This window comes from Crotalus tigris, unplaced genomic scaffold, assembly GCF_016545835.1.
Source record: "Crotalus tigris isolate CLP2741 ecotype Arizona unplaced genomic scaffold, ASM1654583v1 scf7180000019060.718356, whole genome shotgun sequence".
Lineage (NCBI taxonomy): Eukaryota > Metazoa > Chordata > Lepidosauria > Squamata > Viperidae > Crotalus > Crotalus tigris.
The window spans coordinates 165608-178861 of record NW_024097351.1 but is presented as its reverse complement, the minus strand read 5'-3'; the positions used below and the strand labels follow the sequence as shown (position 1 = coordinate 178861).

Below are 13254 nucleotides of genomic sequence, written 5' to 3'. Positions count from 1 at the left end.
CTTGAAAACAATGAGATTGAAAGCAGAATATCAAAAGGAAACAATTGAGCATTGAGTTTCTAACTGAAAAAAGAAGCCTATGCACAGTAAATACCTGAAAGACATTGAAGGATAGATAGATACAAAGAGCTAACATGGAGATGGTTGAGATCAGGGGTGCTGAAGAAAGAAACTGAAGGCTTCATTTTGACTGCCCAAGAACAAGCCCTGCAGACCAATTCCATGAAAGCAAAAATTCAACATGTCAATAACAACAGTAAATATTGCTTATACAATGAGAAAGATGAAACAGTAGATCACCTTATAAGTGGCTGCAGCAAAATCACACAGGCTGATTATCTACAATATCATGATCGAGTTGCCAAAATCACACATTGGAAGCTTTGCCAGAAGTTTGGGTTCGAATGCAACAAAAATTACTGGGAACACCAAATTGACAAAGTTCTTGAAAATGAGCAAGTCAAGATCCTGTGGGATTTTCGGATCCAAGCAGACAGACATCTGGCCCACAACATGCCTGACCTCACTATTGTGGAAAGGAAAAAAGTCTGATTCATTGATACTGCAATACCAAGTGATGCATGAATTAAAGAGAAACAGTTGGAAAAAATAAAAAATATCGTGATTTGAAAATTGAAGGAAGAAATAAATGGTTGTACCAATAGTAAAAGGAGCCCTTGAAGCAACACCCAAAGGGCTGCCTAGATACATGGAAATTTTGAACATCAGACCAGAATATCCTAACTTTGCAAAAAACCACTCTACTAGGAACTGCCTATATATTCAGACGCTACCTTAACACAGGGGTCCCATGGACTGGTACCGGGCTGCGGCATGTCAGCAACCGGTCTGCACAAACAAGCAAAGCCCCATCCGTGGGATGCAGGCAGCACACAAAACCACACACTCTCCGGTCCGTGGAAAAACCTTTTTCCACAGAACCAGTCCCTGGTGCCCAAAAGGTTGGGGACCTCTGCCTTAACAGCTCTTAGGTCCTTAGTTAGGACTTGAACTGTTAAGTTTGTACAGTCCCAGACTGTGAATAGAATTGAAGATTAACAACAACAACAATAATTCTTGTTTTAAGGTGTGCAGTGTAGAGTCCAGAGACTTAGGAAATGCTGCTGTTGCTTACTTCTGAAGAATTTTTGCTCAGAAGGCATCAGGGAGGGAAGCTGCAACTTTCTCATTACTCTAACATAAGAGTTGCCATGTTTTCTCCTTTTCCCTTTCCACCCAGCATTTTCTGCCCCTGGGGAATTGTCTCTCACATCCACAATTTTATTTTTCTTCCTCTTCTTTTCTCCTTCTCCTTTCTATCTGATTTCCAATATTTGCTATAGCCTTATATAGTTCATGGTCTCTCCACCCAGCGTCTCTTTTCTGGCTCTGTCAATAGCTCCTCCTTGGGCTCTCTTATTCCTATTTTAAGCCCAAGCAGCTGACCTGACAGACAGAAGCCTATGTTTACTTCCCTCTCTATTCCCAGAGGACCTGATAGGCCTCGCACTGCGGTTTCTGAAAACTTGCCCCCACTTTGAGCTACCTGCAGGACAGCCATAGAAAAAGAAGTTGGTCTCCTCTATAGGATGTCCAGTGAAATTGGAGAAGGTATGGTCTGTGTGCGGTCTCTTTTGTAGCGCGCACATATATTTATCATGCCAAGGGGATGGCCTTTCTAGTTGGAGTGTGAAGCTATATAGCTTGAAGAGAAAGGCTCACTCACCTGTTGTCCTAGGAAGGGTGAAAAAATGTTCAGGGGAGTAGCTTTTAATATTTTTCCTCAGTCAAAGTATAATGGTGAAACATCTTGTGTTGATTGTTAGTGGCACAGAAACCTACGTATGCAGATAAATATGTGAAGGAGAGAGACCTTGGGCTAATTTATAGAATTTTGTTCAGATGAATGTTTAGATTCACTGTGCAAATAGATAGTTATTACATTGCCTGGGCAGTTATTTCTTAAATATTTGTTTAAAGTTCCTGCAACTTGGTTATAGATAATGCATTATTATAAAGTTCTATGGAATAGCGGTGGGCGACTGAGAATCCTGATTTCCTTTTTTTGTTATGTTGATATGTGTCATGTTTTGTGCTATGGTATGTTACGTTATGTTACATTATGTTGCTCTGTTTTATTATAGATCCTGCGTTATTGCAAATTTCTATAGAATAGTGGCAGGCAATCGAAAATCCTGATTGCTTTCTTTGTGGCTCCCCAGGGATCCTTACAGTTGTCATTGCCAACAGTCATTGCTAGCATTCTCCCCTTCTGAAATAGAAGGTACATAGATATTTGTGTAAGTCCTAAAAAAAAAAAAAAAAAAAAGCTGAGCGTGTTTTTTTTTTTTTTTTTTTAAAAAAACTCTTTCCCTCAAAAAATCGGGACAATTATGAGAAAGTTTCAGGCTAACGCTTTTTACATTATTTCCCCTTCCCATTAGTGCTTCTGCCTATCATGCAAAAAATTACAAGGTGAAATGATGCTGGCCTCTATCACGGCCTCTATCATTATTTTTAGTTGCAGGACCATTTCCAGACTCAGGGCTACATGCAGCCTCCCCCTCATCTATCTAGGATAACTGAAAATGACAGAATTTCTCATGATTCTGATACCCTGTGCCCTAAATAGACATGTCACCATTGAAATAAATACATAAATAAATCACATAAAAATTCACAGGCTACCTGTGATTCTGCCCACTTTTTGTGCCACTATTTAATTCAATTTGTGCCTCAAGTGAATATTTTTTTATTATTCATAAGAACATAAAATATGCTGTGCTGGATTAGACTGAAGTCCTCCCTAGTCTAGCATCCTCTTTTTCTACAGGAGCTACCTAAATGCCAGAAGGAATCCAACAATCCAATCCAATATATATTCTTAAACATTGCCAGTACATTTATGTCATGGTTCCAACAGATGAAAGTTTTCAAAGAACTTCGAGGCAATGTTAGCATTGGATGTTCTTGCTTTGACAATTTATATCATAAGCAAAACAACTGTTAAAAATGTGATGAACTTACTCAACAGTCTTGTTTCTTGTTGCCAAATGTCATATATTAGCATTCTACTGCTGCAAACCAAGTAACATTATTTCATCAATCTTTATGATAATTTTTGGTTCTCTTCTCTTCTCAAACATCTAAGAAAATTAATACAACCTTTTGACCCGCTTCAGTTTGCCTACCGACCAAATCGCTCTACGGACGATGCTATTTCTTCCATTCTCCATCTGAGCCTGAAGCACTTAGAGGAAAGAAATACTCATGTGCGTTTGCTGTTTGTCGACTTCAGTTCGGCGTTTAACACAATCATTCCCCAGCATCTAGTAGACAAACTGGGCCTTTTAGGCTTAAACACTCCTTTGTGCAACTGGATTCTTGATTTTCTTACCAACAGGCCCCAATATGTGCGAGTTGGAACAAATACCTCTAATACCATTTTCTTGAGCACAGGTTCTCCTCAGGGCTGTGCCTTAAGTCCGCTGCTGTTCACCCTGTTGACCCATGACTATTGTGCTAGGTTTGCCACCAACCATATTGTGAAGTTTGCAGATGATACAACAGTAGTGGGCCTTATTCAGGATGACAAGGTAGAAGCTTACCGCAAGGAGGTTGAAGGGTTGGTGAACTGGTGTAAGGAAAACAGCCTAATTTTAAACACCGGAAAAACCAAAGAGATCATTGTTGATTTCAGAAAAGGCAGGCACAGCCACACTTCTCTGTGCATAAATGATTCACCTGTGGAGATGGTTACCAACATCAAATTCCTGGGTGTGCAGCTAACAAGTAGGCTGACTTGGTCGCTCAACAGTGAGAAACTGGCGAAACGGGCACAGCAGCGCCTGCATTTTCTCCACTGCATGAGAAAAGCACATCTTCCTTCCTCTGTCCTGACCACTTTCTACAGGGGCACAATCGAGAGCATCCTGTCATACAACATCACAGTCTGGTTGGAGCATACTGCTTTAGACAGGAAGGCGGTGCAGAGAATGTTGAGAATGGCTGAAAAGATCATTGGCAGTTCCCTCCCTCCCATCCAGGACATAGCACGGAAGCACTGCTTGACCAGGGTCCGTAACATTATCTGGGACACTACACATCCTCTTCACAACCTGTTTTCCTTGTTACCTTCTGGGAGGAGGCTTCGTAGTATCCGAAACAGAACATCCAGATTCAGCCAGAGTTTCGTTCCGTACAGCATTAACCTTGCGAACTCTCAAGCTTCCTCCTTCCGTTATATATTCAAGATGGACAATATTTAATATTTATTTGCTACATATATGTAGGGATGTGGGTCTATACATATGTTGTTCATAGTATGTTTAGGTGTGTGTCATGTATGTGTTTCACTTTGAGAGCGGGCAACTAAATTTCATTTTTGATGTGTGCCATTGTGCCCACAGTATAAAAATGACAATAAAGGTTATCTTATCTTATCTTATGACAGGTACTCATTTATAGCCTTATCTGACATTAGCCTTATGTGAGACTAATCCTTGTTTAAAGGCATACAAGTTGATGAAAATGACCACAAGTTGATGAAGTGAATTTCATAGTTGGATTGTGTGCTACAGAAAGAAGCATTTTCTCAATAAATTCAAGCTTTATGAACTGTTCCACTTCACAAAACTGTAACAGTTCTACAATTGTTGTTTTTCTCTGATAATTTTGTGTTTTTAAGACATTTTGTTATTATAGTGAGAGCATTTCCTGCTCTTTTAAATTGTTCTTCATGACTACCTGATTGCTTAGCACAGTGCTTCTCAACCTTTTTAATGCCGTGACCCCCAACTGGTCGTAAGTCAAGGACTACCCAACCGGTCGTAAGTTGAGGACTTTCCCTGCCTGGGAGCGCCGCACATGCGTGGTGCCGCCCCCTGCGCCACCCGAGGCATAGCTGGCAAGCGGCAGAGACAGCGCAGACCGACCACCGGCTGGGCCACCTGCCGGGCCCCACACGTGCCAGCAACTCTCCCTGCACCCGCCGGCTTCCAACCTCATACCCCTGGCCCTTCTTTACTTACATTTTTAGTAGTTGCTCAGCAGGGAGGGGTGGAAACTTCCAGACAGCTCGCCTTCGCTGCAGACAACTTGCAGCACCGTTTGCAGAATGGGACTTTTGGTGGGCTCAGCAGGGCAGAGACAGCCTGGACAATTCCTATTGGTTTTTGAAAGCCAATAGAATTAGACTCTATTCAATAGAGTCTATTCTATTAGCTTTCAAAAGCCAATAAAATAAAAGGGAGTAGCACATCTAAGGAAAAGGGGGAAAAAATGGCGGACTGTGTTATTTGGCAACCCCCGTGAAATGGTTGTTCGACCCCAAATGGGGTCCCGACCCACAGGTTGAGAACTGCTGGCTTAGCACTTATTGTATGTAGTTTGTCCCTTTTGGCTGCATATACTGGGCAAACATTCCTTATTGTCATTGTTCTAATCTAAGGTAATATAGTCCTGTAATTCTTTTTTACCATTTAAGAATTTTTAAAATGGTAAAAAACTCATTTTCTGTTCCCCTTTGTAAATTCCAACTTAAGCTACTCATACCTTGCTAAGTTAACTTTGTGTAGAGCTGTGATAATATTCAAGGGGTGCTTTCACAAAAGATGTTTCTTTGTGACACAGCAGCAGACAGCATCATGTTTCCACCCATCCTTTAGGCCCAAGAGATAGGAAGGGACCCTCACCTTCTAAGTTGTTCTTTAAGGTGCAGTTATGCTGTCAGTATGTCCACTGTGCCCTTGAAAAACATGACTCCAAATTGGGAACCAAGATCTAGCTGCCAGGAAACTGTCCCGCCCAGGGATCAGTTGCCAGCTTGGCAGCAATTTGTTCTATTAACTGTCTCCCTGGCAGAGGTTCAGCAGGCAGAGCTTTCATTCAGATACCCCCACATCACCTCCTGAAATTTATTGTTGTGACAACAATCACAACTTGATGTGTCGAAGTGCAAGGATTGTGCTAAGGAGAGAAAAACAGAAGTTCAGCTGTAGCATCCAGTTGCATCTCTGTCAACAGTTTTGCAGTCTGACAGTCTTTCCCCAAATTACTCCATGGAAGAAAAGGGGGGACACTGTCATCACTGGCTATCACTGCCAACAATAATGTGGTAATGAAAAGACGGAGGATTTAAGTCACTGTCTGTCTGGCTGTCTGCCTTCAGAGCTAAATCCACTGCAGACTTCACCCTGCCCTTTTGCACAGAGAATTTGACCCAATAAAATTGTATTCATTTTTTGCGTGTACCAAGAGGTTCCATAAGGTAACACGAGGGGCAAATACTATTCTAATGATTCTGATGACAGGAACCAGATTGTTGCTCTTTCCTTGGTGTGAAAGGAGACCCTACAGTACACGGGGTACAGTACAGTAAAGGATATGGATTATGATAGATGTTAGCATCAATAGAAGGGGCTAGGACTGAAGTGCTTCTAAGAATGCAGAATTTAGGGCCATTGGCCAGTAAGGTCATTCCACACAGAGGCACACAAATAAAATTGTATTGCTGCATTTGCTTTATGATGTTGCATGTTGGGTGGCATATGCTGGCAGTTGACTCAGTAATACTCTATTCCAGGAAAGTTTATTTCTTTTTATCTAAAAGTGAAATAATTTTAGAAACATTAGCAATAATTGAATAAACAGATGCATTTGGTGGTTTTTCCATCTCTCAGTTGGTTAGAAGCTTGCAGGAAACAAGTAGGAAAATAAAAAAGGATAAGGGCAACAACCTTTTTTGGGCCCAGGGTAGAAAAATATCCGTCAGACTTCAGAGCACAAGGAGACTGAATTTGCAGCCAGTTCTGGAAGTCTGGTTGCCAAACGCCTCCTTTCCTTTTTCTATGCAGATAACCTGGTGAAGGAGTCTGCTTCTTCTGACAGGGAGCTCATTGAACACAGTGAGATGGAAGACATCAACTTGCACACAGTGGAATCTATTAGTGATCTGCACTATTCCTCCATCAGAAGTGAGGACACCCAGGCTTTTGAAGGTAGCTAAGGACATGCATGAATGTTTTCAAGAAGATTTGATGTTATTCTTTGCCCTTCGTTGTTTGAATTGTTTCTGGCAAGCTTGTTTTGATTGAAGCAGATGGTCCAAAAGCCCTGGGATAGTCCCAGGATCAAAAATCTATTACGGCTTCTTCCATTTCTGTTCATTTTTCTTTTCCCTTCTTCTGCAGAAAACAGCCTGTCACAGGCCACTACTCCAGGGCCTCCGCATACGGCTTCCTTCAAGCATTTCTCTTTCCCAAATGAAGATAACTCAGCCTTTTCCCCAGCCCAGAATTTCCACCTTCTCCCCGCTTTCACCTGCTGTCCTTGCTTCAGACCTGCTTGTTGCCCCACTGCCTTCTTTGCTCTCCTCGGAGTGCTTGTTGTGACTAGTCTTGGCTTAGCAACACTGGCTGTGTACCTGAGTGGTAAGTTTGGAGTTTCATGGGCTACACATATCTAAGGAGACAATGACAAGTTCAAGATCGTACCTAATTTGTATTTGCCATTAGGGAAGAAAGCATTTTCACTGAGCATTCCCTCTTTGAAGTTTGACAAAGCCGAAGTTTTGATGGAAATTCATTATATGCCACAAAGGTTCTTCTGAATAAGTTAGAGAAAAACATAGGTTTTAAAATGCCTACTACTTCTAATCACTTTGCTTCTCGTTTAACTCTTTTTTCAAAATGTAGCTGCTGTCATAACGTTTATTCTTTCAAATTCAATACATGAAAGCTGCATTTTAGCTTACATTGGCTTGCCCGTTACATAAAACACATGAAATACTCTTCTCATTGTAAACACAAAATGGTGGCTCCTGCTGAAGTTTAACCAGGTGCCTTCTTTGCAAATATAATATGGTGGCAAGCTTTTGTAAGCCCCCTTCTGCTACCAGGAAAGAAATTAAAACTTCAAACACCAGAAGTTCTGGGTCTCTTAGTAGGGTCAGCCCTCAGGATTACATCAATTTAGGAAGGCTTCAGAATGCCATCTTAAATAAGAATATATCTGTATAACACTTAAAGCAGTTTACCAGCTTGCTTTTAATAATAATTGTTGTCTAAACTGCAAAACCAGGTTCACACTACACAATAAACCCTAGGGTGATTTGTTTAGATTGTGTGGTGCTCCCTGGTGGGGTCCTTTTTGGTTTTTTTTTGAATGAAAGTATCATCCCAGGGACCAATTAGTTTTATTACTACCACCAAACCCTTTTCTGATTTGGAAATTTTTCCAAATTTTTCTTGTCTCTTTCTCTAGATGTGAGGTTACACAATTTGTGGGATGTGGGGAAGGTACAGAACAGCAGTCACTTTTTAAAATAACAATTGAACAAAGAATTAAATTAACTTTTATTATTTAATTTTAAAAGAATTGTAAACAGGTCCCTTAAAATTACAATTCAGGTTTAATTCTTCAGGGTATTCTAGCTCTCACAGCAAGATTACAAAATAAATATACACTTCTAATCCTTTCCTCGCAATAAATATCCATTCCTAACCCTGTTGCTTTGACAGAGGATTTCCCTGTGATCGGAATCTGACCTGTCCTTCTACCTACGGTTCTCAAATCTTCCTTTGCTCTCCCTGAATTTAACTGGGGAGGGAGCGTTACTATTTTTTTTTTTTTTGCATGAGTTCTAATAATCAGTCACAAGTTTACCTTAGCATGTTAATATAGCCAATGGAGTGTCCAAACCATAGTTCAAAGCTTTCCTTTGCCAATCCAACCTCTTGGGGTTTTATTTCGGAAACCTTTCTGCAAAGTGAGCACTGTACTTAGTCAAAATGTGAACCATGAAGACAAGGGGAGCATTTCTTCCCAGAACATTAAATAGCTTACTGTTGAATAAATCAGCTTCCCTGAGCCTGGGATGACCCCAATCCCTCTCAACACTAGCCAAGCAGACATTAGAACCACTGGCTGGCTGCTCTATAGTCACCACAGCCCTCTCAGTAAGTCCAAATTCCTCTTCACTCTCCCATCCCTCAAGTGCGCATATCTTGCTGACATGGGAAGGGGTATTTCGTTTCATACACCTAGTTGGGTCTACGTCACCTTCCTCCCCAAAATATAAGGTAGGTTTGGATTTCAGCTTGTTATCTCTGCTGACTGGGTTTACCGGCTCAGAGAGATGGGAGTTGTAATCCAAAATTTGCAAATGGGATAGGGATCTAAATATAAAGATTGAGAGGCTTGGATATATCAGAGTGACCTGCGTCCATATTAAAATGGTGCAGAAAGGGAAGTTCTATAAACATCCTATATTAGTCATATGGTTTCTCTTTCTTTTTACAGTCTTACAGCGGGAGTCACTCCGTAATCTTGCCCAGTGGCTGGAGTCCCAAGAGGAGACCATCCGGCAAATGAGAGCTGTGAGCTTACAGCTTTGGAGACAGCTAAATGCTAGTGAGATTGAAGTCCAGACCTGACCTGAGCCAGAGAATCCCATCCTCTCTTTTGGAGAGGCTCAGCTCCAGGGCTGTGGAAGCCAACTCATTGCTTCACCAGTTCTAAGGAAATAGAGCACAATGGCTTGGTTTCTCTGATCTCTAAACCCAAAAGGAGTCCTAGAGAAGCACTGAAGGGTCTTCCAGCTGTTGCAATCTGTAGGACAAACACAGATCGTCCAGGGAGGAAACTGAGGCAGATACCTGACGAAGAATCCTATTAAGCCGGCTTCCAGCAGCATCACACATGCTTTGTTTCCCATTGATTGTAGTATTTTAAGAGCTACTATGAGCACCTTTTTCAAAATGCACTGCTCAATTTGATGTTTTTTTTTAAAAGTTGCACATGGGAGTGTGTTTCAAGAATTATAATAAAAATACCCTAAGCTTCTTTGATCTTCAGGTTTTGCTGAAAAGGAGGTTCCATCTATAGAAAAGACACCATCAGTATGTAAAGAACAAGATTTGTGGCATAGAATCCAGTTATTATCCTGGGTTAATAAAAGAAAAAGAGCATTTGCTATCAGTCTTGAAAACTTTCTTCAGAAAATTTCCTGTTCTTTGTTAAGTGTAATAGAAATTAGACACGCAAGCAAAGCTATTTCCTAATTTATGCCTGGTTCTCCACAAAAACTGGATAGGGATAATCCTGTAGCCCAAACCAAGAATATGAATGTGTAATTATAAATTTCCTGCTACCAGACTTAAAACCACTTGTTTTTTTTAATAGGAGAATGCCCAATAGTAAAATGCCTGTGGTCACCCTTTCGTTAAAGAATGCTAACTTTTGTTTGGAAGCAGAGAAGATAGTGAGAGGCAAGCTATTCCTTTTCTGAAATTAGTCTAGGTTGATCCACACAGCAACATCTTCACTTTCCTGCTGTCCTTGAAGCTGAAAGAAGGGATGGCAATGCAAAAATCACACCCCTCCACTGCTTACCTTCAGCAATGTTGGCCAGAGTTTAATGTGGATTCCAGGATAATGATTGGAAGATTCCTTTTTTCCCTCCCTCAATTGCTCACCTGAGCATGCCAACAGACAATGTAATTGGATACTAGATGTGGGAGGACCAGAGAAGTTGATGGAGTAACGCTACATATCTTAAGAGCATTTTTTTCTGCGCACACACCATTCCTTCAAAGTCCTTCTGCTGTGCTCCTGAAGGATGAAAGCACGCATGGAATAGTAACATTGACCAAGCTGGCTAGGGATGAAATGCGGATCAAATTCTTTCACCAGCAAAACTGCAACCATTCCATGGGTAGGGCTGACCTCTTTCACAATCTCTTTTCTTCACAGTCACACACCTACCCAAGCTGCCAGTGGTGGCATTAATGAGGAGGTTCCCAATTGCTGCGGGCTTCCATCTGATGGCTGCTGGTGGGGATGGCTTCTCAGCCAAACTCTCTGTGGCTACAGCACCCATGGTATTGTAGTTGTGCTTTTTTCAACCTGTACCTCTGAAGAGAGAATGTAAAGGTGTGAAGAGCTGGAAGTGGCAGTGGAGGCAAAGCCTGGCCTCCCTGACTTGTAGTTCTTGTGCCGTGGGTGAGGGACAGAGGGCTCATCAGAAATGCTGCTTGTTGCTCTCACAGACAGTACCACACTGTAATAGGTACAGCCTCTACGGCATACCTTTGTCTTCTGCTGCAGGACCCAAAAGAGAGATAAGCCTTCCAGGCATTCTTCCCCACTGGGCAAGTGGTTGTGCTTTCTGCTTGTCAGTAAGTGTTCCCATTGGTAAGCAGGTTTTTTTTTTTTTGCTTTGTTCAATATTCTTCTGCTCAAATTAAGAAAAAAAAAGCACAAAAGAGATGTCCAGTCTCTCGATAAACAAAAGATCACAGAGACACAATGACCAGCAGTTATACAAGCAGTCTTGCAATGGGTCAATCAGTGACCATTGGATCTCTAGTTTGTTGACTCTTTCCCCATGTGACCTAGAATGGCTCCATGGCAGATCTCCTTGGAAAATATCCCCTTTCTTTGGGAACACCTTGGACTGATTTCAACCTGCTTCAGTGGTAGTCTGGCAAGAAGACGGAGACTCCACAGTGGAGTCATGTTCTCAGCAAATGACAATTTAGGTGACTTCAAGTTAGGATAAGGAGATTGTGTGGAAGTTCTCTATTTCTGTAACCACCATTCAAAATGCATTGTGACATAAGAATATGCAGACAACTGGTTAGAACAAGCGAGCAACTGCACAGCCAGCAATGACCTGCATTTGAAAGAGGATACTTTCTACTCTTGTTGAATATGAACCTCCAGCTGTAAAAGCCATAGTGGATGAGGTCCAGTTAAGGAGGGGACTTGCTAACACTTGGATGACCTTGGCAGAACTTGAAAGGCTACATCTTGGTAGTTTGGATGGGATGCCATCAGGAAATCCCAGGGCTGTACATGGGACAGGAAAAAAGCAAGTCACGGAAGGCTATCATAAAGCATTTGCATGTTGCTGGAAAAATTCCATGGGGATAACTGTGAAATTATCAAGAGCTGGCCTTGGCTCAGGGGAGGCTTTGCTTTAAGGTTTTTTTTTTTCTTTTGAGCCTATCCAGGACTAAACTGTTAATTTTGCTTCAAAATCAATCTCTCTCTCTCAGTCCAAACCACCTCACAGGGTCATTGCTGTGGGGAAAATCAGAAGGAGTATTAGGTATGTTTGCCACCTTGAGTTACTTATAATAAGGGAGGAAAAATATCTAATAAATAAATAAATAAAATAAAAGTTGATATTTATCAAGGATACATTAAGAATAAACAGGCATTTTTCTGACAGCCATCTTCCTGAAAAATACAACTTATTCCTATAGCTAATTGCTCCTCATAGTCTCAAGTCCAGCAGATCAACACAGATTTCTCTTCTGAGAAAAACAGGCAAGCGAAGCAGTATTTTAGACAAAAATCCAAATAGATTTTCTGAAAAAAAGCTTATTAACTTTGTTTTCTTAAATAAGCGCTATGTTTCTGTTCCTTTCAATGAGGTTTTCTGAGAAGCATGGAGGTTTAGCACACTATATATATATGCATGCTCTGTGCAAACTCAGTGCTTCCTAAAAAGATATGTTTCTCTCTACTAATTCAAATTGTGCAGTGCTTCTAAAAAAAAAAGATACATCTTAGTGCGACTCTACTAAGTCAGCTTTGCCTTAGACACAATGATTTCAACCGCGATAGGCTACCAAACTGGAAATGATCTAGGATAAAGAACTGGGTGCCTGGGGATTTAAAGTGTGCCTCAGGCATCCCCTTCAGCACTCATAAAACTTCCTGTTCCAGTTTATGTTATTTAAATGCATGTTTTAAAGATTAAATAGAAAGTGGGATGCCGTTGAACAAAGTTCTAGCACCATATTTATTTATAGGAAAACTTGTGAACTACACAATGACCCAGTGGGGTGTCAGAGAAAACAGGTTGGGGAGGACAGAAGGTTTACTTTTGAGGAAATAAGTTTTGGGTGACTGATCATGTTAACCAATGCAGCCATTTTGTAAACAGACTAATGTCCTAGGGCACAGGTGTCAAACTCGCCGCGTCATGAGACGTGTTGCGATATATCATGACTTTTTTTGTATTGCCAGAGTTGGGGTGGGTGCGGCCTCCATATGATGCAACTGGCCCGCGGGCTGGCAGTTTGACACCCCCGTCCTAGGGTCACCGTTTTTTTTCAGTATGTACTTCAGACACTCAAAATTACAAATGTGCCCTTGACTCAAAAAGGTTGCCTAGCCTCATATTTGAACATTGTGTTCAATGGCAAAAATCAAAGTGACAAGTTCAGGGGTAGTCAACCTTGG

General features: G+C 41.3%; 1 protein-coding gene across 1 annotated transcript; it reads left to right on the top strand.

Moving 5' to 3' along the window:
* Window positions 1-1329: 1329 nt before the first annotated feature.
* Window positions 1330-9970, top strand: LSMEM2 (leucine rich single-pass membrane protein 2). The gene is made up of 4 exons (XM_039358665.1): window positions 1330-1611; window positions 6855-6998; window positions 7191-7430; window positions 9301-9970. The coding sequence occupies exons 1-4, from the start codon at window positions 1590-1592 to the stop codon at window positions 9432-9434; spliced, it is 540 nt and encodes a 179-aa protein (XP_039214599.1). The 5' UTR covers window positions 1330-1589; the 3' UTR covers window positions 9435-9970.
* The last annotated feature ends 3284 nt before the right edge of the window (window positions 9971-13254 follow it).

What these genes read in the sequence shown, in the direction of transcription:
- LSMEM2 (XM_039358665.1), top strand. Translation starts at nt 1,590, where the DNA reads ATGTCCAGTGAAATTGGAGAAG. An exon ending in GTCCAGTGAAATTGGAGAAG is followed by an intron (nt 1,612 to 6,854) that starts GTATGGTCTGTG and finishes TTTTCTATGCAG; the next exon opens with ATAACCTGGTGAAGGAGTCT. An exon ending in ACTGGCTGTGTACCTGAGTG is followed by an intron (nt 7,431 to 9,300) that starts GTAAGTTTGGAG and finishes TTCTTTTTACAG; the next exon opens with TCTTACAGCGGGAGTCACTC.